At 40.0% G+C, this 7,673-nt stretch overlaps 1 protein-coding gene across 1 annotated transcript; it reads right to left on the bottom strand.

Annotated features, from left to right (window-relative positions):
- Positions 1-2,501: 2,501 nt before the first annotated feature.
- Positions 2,502-7,167, bottom strand: LOC137078520 (putative C-type lectin domain family 20 member A). The gene is made up of 5 exons (XM_067445905.1): positions 7,161-7,167; positions 6,983-7,054; positions 6,123-6,179; positions 3,334-3,705; positions 2,502-2,875 (listed from the first exon to the last, which is right to left on the bottom strand). Exons 1-5 carry the CDS (start codon positions 7,165-7,167, stop codon positions 2,502-2,504), a joined length of 882 nt encoding a protein of 293 aa, XP_067302006.1.
- Between the last annotated feature and the right edge of the window lie 506 nt (positions 7,168-7,673).

The raw sequence follows: 7,673 nt of genomic DNA, 5'->3' as shown, positions 1-7,673 counted from the left end.
TCATTTAAATTCTGTGATTTAATTCTCATTCTTATCTTAGATGGTTAGGGTTAGTGAACTAATGAGAATGGAGTAATCGTGGTAACAGTCATCGTGAACCATCAATGCACTCGTTTTATCATCGCAAAGGCCTTTATTTATTCTTCATGAAGATTTTACAGTGTTACAAAACATTTATTCATATTTAATTATTGCATATCTATATCTGCTGGATGAATAAAAGCTAAATGAATAGATGTAAATGTATTATTGTCTAATTAAGTTGTAATTAATCTAGTCAGTTTTCTGTAACTAAGAATGAAATAAAGCATTGATTTGAGATCAGTTCCACTCCAAGTAAGAACATGACGTAGCATTGATTACTGGCTCCGTTTTCTGTCCTAGAGTCTTCTTCTTTTGGAAGACTTTTCCGTCCTGTTGTTTCTTCCATGTCAGTGTGACGTCATAATCGATCAGCGTCTGCTGTAACTAAAGCACAGAACAGCCTCTGATTAAACAAGTTTGATATATTTCTCTCCAAATTTATTGTCTTCTTCAAATCTTGCCTAAAGTGCAAAAACTGCTCAAAACATAGTCTGCAGTCACTTTTGCTTTCACATCCACAATGGCAAACTTCTATATGTTCATCATTCATGAGACTTTAGCAAATGGATGTTTTGCCATCATGAGGTCAGTTTTCAAATCGAATCACAATGTCGTTGCCAAAAACAAATGTGGCAAAAGGAATGCCAATTATGTAATGTCTTAATGTAATGCCGATTATGTAATAAAGTCTAGAGTCTCCTCAGACTCTCACTACTATAATACATCAATGAAACTCTTCCAGCCAGCACAGAATGATTTTGAATTGAGTCAGCATTGAATATGAACACATTTTCAGTCAGAGTATTATAAAACCCACCTTGTGTAAGACGAGCGCTCTCAGGGTAGCGTCGTCCGCATTCTCACTGGCTTTCACCTGCACTCGGATCACCTGCTGCTTAATCTTGACTGCGGGACAACCACACACAATACCTTACTTTATCTTCATCTTTATGAATATGTAGATCAGGGATTCCCAAACTTCTTGTCAACTGAACTCCTTTGACCAATATATATATACGTATATGTAAACACAGCATGGAAGAAAATGAACTGTGACTGGTTGTGATACATGTCAGTCAGACATCCTCTTGGTGGTCCAAGAGAATGCAAACCGCAAGATCAGCGATTTGCATGTTTGGCGTGAGCCTAAAGCCTGTGGGACCCTGTGCCGAAGTTCACATCCTTTAACAACACTGTTCAGTTCAACCCGAACGAATGAGACGAGTGAGTGAGAGGATGCAGTGTGTGTCACTTCACCATCAGGGTTAAGAGAAAACACTCTGGCCGAGTTTGAGCACACATGCGTTGAATCTGAGCATGAGCAGAGCCGTATTTGAAAGCGCGTGACCAGTAAGTTTAATAAATGGAGAATATCTTGTGTTTTTCCGTTGACGCTCGAGTTTGTCGGTGTCTTTTGGGGGCAGTGTGATCATGACAGTTATATTTTTCATAAAATTATAAATTATAAATGGCCAGTTGGTGTTGATGTTTGTTGATGTGTGTCTGTGCCGTGTGATTTGGCCTTAAGTGTATCGATAATGCAGAAAAAGAGGATTTGAATATCAGTATTGATTAATTTTGTTATATTGTTTTTTCTGACAACACTAATACACACTATTGCCAAAAGTTTGTGACGCCTAACCCTTTACATTTAATCTGGAGTCGGCCCACCCTCTCTCACAGCTCCAGCTCTTCTGGGAAGGCTTTCCTCAAGGTTTAGGAGTGTGTTTATGGGGATTTTTGCCCATTCTTCTAGAAGCTCATTTGTGAGGTCAGGCACTGATGTTGGACGAGAAGGCCTGGCTCTCAGTCTCCGCTCTAATTCATCCCAAAGCTGTTCTATCGGGTTGAGCTCAGGACTCTGTGCAGGCCAGTCCAGTTCCTCCACACCAAACTCCTCATCCATGTCTTTATGGAGCGACGCTTTGTGCACTGGAGCGCAGTCATGCTGGGACAGGAAGGGGCCGTCCACAAACTGATCCCACAAAGTCAGGAGCGTGAAATTGTCCAAAATGTCTTGGACAACAACACATTTGCAATATTTTATTATAAATTATATGTATATAATATTATAATATGTAATATTATATGAATTTTTCCCATTATAAATATTAAAATTAGTTATATTTGTTATCAAATACATTTGCGTTGTATTAGAAATATATATTTATAATATTACATGTGTTTAGAATAATTAAAATATTTTGCATATTACTGTATGTTCACAGTTCTCTGATGTTGGTTAATGGTCACATGACATGCAGGTAAATAAATATATAATAGTTTTAGTAAATGTTTTTTAGTAAATATTTTTATGATTTAAATTATTTTTAGCTTTTCACAGCTTTTCCCTTATAAACCTCCAGTTTGGGAAACCCTTATTAAATCAAAAGTCATATTGTACTGTTCAGTTTTTGTCAACAAACCACAAAAGAAAGAACAGACTTACCCGTGCCGCAGAAGAAGTAATAAAGTCCAGTGCAATAGTACTCATCAATAAGACGAGTATTCCAGTAAATCCCAGCACAGTTTTCTGTCCCCCCATAAAGATTCTGAGCGGTGAGTTGGGTTGAGGAGGTGAAGTTGGCCTGATCTGACCACTTCCAGGAGTCCCTGTACAGCCCGATCCAGGGCTCATATACGGCATAGGTCAGTTTGGTTGCCTGGATGTTGTCATCTAGACTCCTAATGGTAACCAGGTCTGTATAATGCTTTCTGCAGTGCTGCTGAGCCTCAAGCCATGTCTTAAAGTTCTTGATTAAAACTATTTTCTCTGTTGCATTTTCACTTTCTGTAAAAACAAGACATCAGAGGCATTCATTTATTCTGGTTAAATGATAGTGAGCCTTTTAAACCTGCCAAAAGTTTCAGATTGTTTCCATAACTCAGTTTTTAAATTATATTTCCATGTTTACATGAACCCCGATAAAATAGGAGTTTAAAGGGACAGTTCACTCCAAAATTAAAAGTCTGCCATTATTTACTTACAACACTGAAATTATTATTATTATTTTTTTGGCTTACTCTATAAGAGACATGATGAAATCATAATTCAATATTTAACCACAATTATTTGTATGACAATTCAAAACTGTGCTGTAAATATTTACTTGTATTGCCCAACCCTTATGGCATTATATTCATGTCTTTTCAGGCATACGGTATTCGTCATATTGCTCGCTTTGGATAAGAGCATCTGCTAAATAAATGTAAATGTAATAAATGCATATACTCAGTAATGTTTCTCACCGTCGCTACACAAAAAATATTTATTTAGATCGCAGTTGCGATCTCTCCAGGTTCTGTCAGAAGCTATGGCGACACACTCCTCTCCTGAAGCGTAGTTATCCGGCTCACTAGGATACCAGGCCTTAAACACGAGGCTCTCATCCTGATAAGACCATCGCCAGCTGTTGATGTCGTTGTAGAGCCCATACCAGGCATATCCATAATACTTTTTTTCCGCACCGACTTCCGTCACACCGGTCCAGTCTTCATTACTTTGAACAGTGGCCAGGTCGACATGGTTTTTCCGGCAGTATTCTTGAGCATTTCCCCATGTCGCCGCCTCTGTGATCAGAACATACTCTTGTGGTCTACACAGAGTAAGTGACAGGAGTCCTGTCGAGAGAATACAGATATGTTTATTTACTCAGTTTGTGGTCAAAAAGGATTCAGGATTGCCCACTTGGTGGCATTATAAAATTAAAAAGGAAAAATAGTAAAATAGCTCTAACTATGCAACCCTTTGTACTATCGACTTGAAAATCACCATACAGTGCCTTTGTCCAAGAAGCCATGCTTGTCACATTGCCGGATCTTTCTGGGAGTTTCACATATACACACAATATTCATATCATAAGTTAGATCATTGTAAACAACTTTGCCTCAAGAACAACTGCTGTCAATCAAATAATTTGTTAAATATTCACAATTATTACTACTACAGGGCTTATGCAGGAGCTGTGATGATGCTAAGCGTTGCCCCCTTCAGACACTGCGCTCCTATCACCAGTGGGCACCAGGGTACATTTCAAAAGATATGCAAGGTAGCCTCCTCACACACCCTCTGCCAAACCGTGGAACCAGGTAAGTGTTGCACTGTACACTAAGACCTCACTTTGAGATGCTATGTCTTCCGAGCTGGGTTCCTGCATTCAGCTCACCTCTGTGCTGTACGAGAGTGCCCATGTCTTACAGGTGGATATCGCAGTCCTTTAGTTCTTATGAAGACAAGGTTATGAAGACAGCCCCTACTTCATTGTACCCAAGAAAGGCGGTTACAGCCAATCTTGGGCCTGCAAGTTCTGATTTGGTTCATAGGATCCCGTTCAAGATGCTATGCAGACCCAGGATTGTTTTGCAGTGATCTGAAAGATAATAATTATGCAACTCCTCAACCACCACCATTGTGCAGCACCACCTGGATGATGCGACGGCAGCCATATTGTGCCAGATGCCACACACCAGCCATATTGTGCCAGATGCCACACACCAACTGATTGGTGGAGAGGAGACAGAGTGATGAAGCCAATTGGGATCAGGGTTGATTTGGAGGCCATGATGGACAGAGGTTAATGGGCAAATTTGGCCAGGATGCCGGGGTTACACACCTGCTCTCTTCCGAAGGACATCCTGGGATTTTTAGTAACCACAGAGAGTCGGGACCTCTGTTTAACATCTCATCCAAAGGACAGAATTGCATGTGTACTTTTTTTATATGCCGATTCTCCCACGACGCAAATCATTCCTATGCTTTGCATTCGAGGGGCAGGCATATCAGCACAAAGTCCTCCTCCTTGTCCCATTGGGAGAACATGGCATTTGCATCCTCAACTGTCTTGTCGTGAGAATGAGCACCAGGTCCCTGTCACCTCAGCCAGTCAGTTGGGAAAAGAGCAAACTCTCTTCTGTGCAGAAGATTTCTTTTCTCAGCATGGAGTTGGACTCAATCAACCTAACAGTACCTAACAGTGCCTCACAGTGGAGCGTGGTCAGTTGGTGTTAAACTGCTTGAATTCATTCAGGACAGTGGCCTTACTGGTCTTATTGCATGCCGAAACTTGCTCGCCATCCTCCTATAGAGTCAGAAACATCTTCATGCCATTCACATTCTGGGCCTGCTCAATCGTGCAGCCGACGAGCCCTCACAACAGCCAGCGCTTCCTGGGAGAGTGGAGACTCCATCCCCAGGTGGTTCAGCTGATTTGAAAGCAATTTGGGGCCACACAAGTAGACCCGTTTGCTGCCCTGGAAACATCACATTGTCAGCAGTTTTACTCTTTGGTACAGATGCACTGGCACACAGCTGGCCCTGGGGCCTACGCAAGTATGCGTTTTGCCCAGTGAGCCTACTCGTACAGAAAGTGTGCAAATTCAGGGAGGACAAGAAGCAGGTCTTCCTAGTTGCGCAGTTTTGGCCCAACCAGACCTGGTTCCCTGAACTAAGGCTCCTCGCAACATCTCCTCCCTGTTACATTCCTCTGAGGAATGATCTGCTTTCTCTGATTCGGGGTACCCTATGACACCCGGATTTAGGTGATCTACCCCAGGCATAGGTGGACAGCATCACTTCTGAGAGTGCCCTCTACAAGGCGTGCTTACGCTTTGAAGTGGAACCTGTTTGTTGAATAGTGTTCTTCTCGGGAAGACCTCCAAAAATACCCGATTCCTGGAGATGTCACATCCCGTCATCATGATTGCTGTACCATCGCTGAGTGGCCGGGTCATCGGATGGCTCCTCAGCTGAAACCAGAATGTGTGTTGCATATCTTTCATATTTATACCTGCGCTTTGGGGGCAGGGCACAAGATACAAATCTTGCATGCCAATGTGCATTAGCTCGTTTAGTTTACCCTCGAAGGTGATTGGGCTCTAAAACAAGATCCCAATTTGTTGAAACGTTCCCTCCTTTAGTGAACAAGGGTTACATGCATAATCAAGACATTTAAATGTAATGACACAGTATGCAAAACAGCAAAAATGTACAAATATTTTTTCTGTTTTTATGCTTTTGTAATGTTATGTAAATGTTTTACCTGAAAGAGAAAGAAGATGAAGCCAAATTTGTTCCATGATTTTTAGTAATTTTGTCACTGGAAAAACATCATATAAAAATGAATCCCAAATTAGTTCACTAATATACATAGTATGCATATGCATGAAGTTGGCAGACTTACTTTTTTAGATTAAATGTATTTCTTATGAGGAAAAGTGTATATTTGGACAATATAATATTTGCTGCCTAGCCACATTGTGAAAATATAAGCAAATAATTAAGTAAAATTCATTTTTGAAAGTGTGTAACTCAGGGGCTGTGTGCTCTAGGACCCTGCAGACAGTTTGGGTTGTTTCCACTAAATTCCTGAAAATAGTGAAAAAAAGAAGTTTGTCTGTGTCATGTTGATGCAAGATTTACTCAAATGGGTCTGAAGGGATGACCCCCCTTTTTTCCCCGGGCTTTTTAATTTGGGCAGGCTAAATCAAGACGGAAATGGTAGCAGAGTAATTTTGTGTAAATACATTACTTTGTCTAAAACCAATGCCAAAGTGCTGCATATCTCCAGTAGAGACTCTAAGCTTTCAAATGGTGCCACATATGACCTCATAGCTCCTACACAAACATTTAAAATTGAACGTATTTACATGACAATGTCATTCCGGACCATGTACAGGGTCCACAGAGTTTAAGTGGTTAAATTTAGAACAAGAACAGAACAGAGAAATCCTACCATTAATAACAAAATATCCATAAATAAAACCTGTTGATTAATTAGAAAAACACTATTAGTCAGTCGAGAAAGTGTAAACATGCATCTGTAAGAGTACAGCATAATTACCTGTTCTCTTCTGGATTATTAGATAAACTGAAGTATCAGTTGATGAAGGTTTGGCCTACCTGTGCTGTAGTGATAGTGAGTTATCAGGATCTTCCCAAAGTTCTCAATCTTGTCCTCTTTATATGGGTTGTCTACGTCAAGAAGAGAATTTCACAGTCAGATTTGCAAAGTGTGTATTGAATAATTTTTTGGGGCTCCTCCTACGGGAGATCGTCTTAGGAACACTTATTATCATACGAGTCATCGTTGCACCTTGAAGAAGATGTTACACATTTAAACTAGTTTAATATGCAAGAATATATCTGTATCCATTAGTTAAATGTTCAAAGTATGGATCTCAGATTGAGTGAAGATGGCAGATCAGACATTAATCTGCATCAAAACATTGAAGAGGTGACAGTAGTCATGATTCCCTAGTACAATAGTCAGAGCATGTCATGGTTTTGGCATACAGAAATAAAATGAATGTAATTGTTTTTGGGTTGTTTTGTTGTGCGTGTAATCTTTTTTCTGTTTAAATGCCCTTGTGGATGATGTAAATGAAGGACAAAGTTATTCAGAAGTCTATGCAAAACCAACAGTGTCGTCTCAGGAAGATTTACATTTACAGATGTTTGAAAATCTATTCTGCTTTAAAACTCTACTTCTAAAACTAACTTGCATTTATATTGCACAAATGTTTTGTGCAATATAAATGCAAGTTAGTTTCAAAGCGATATTGTTTTGGACTATCCGTCTCTTCCGTGATAC

Source organism: Pseudorasbora parva, chromosome 1 (assembly GCF_024679245.1).
Source record: "Pseudorasbora parva isolate DD20220531a chromosome 1, ASM2467924v1, whole genome shotgun sequence".
Lineage (NCBI taxonomy): Eukaryota > Metazoa > Chordata > Actinopteri > Cypriniformes > Gobionidae > Pseudorasbora > Pseudorasbora parva.
This window is presented reverse-complemented; position numbering and strand designations above follow the sequence as displayed.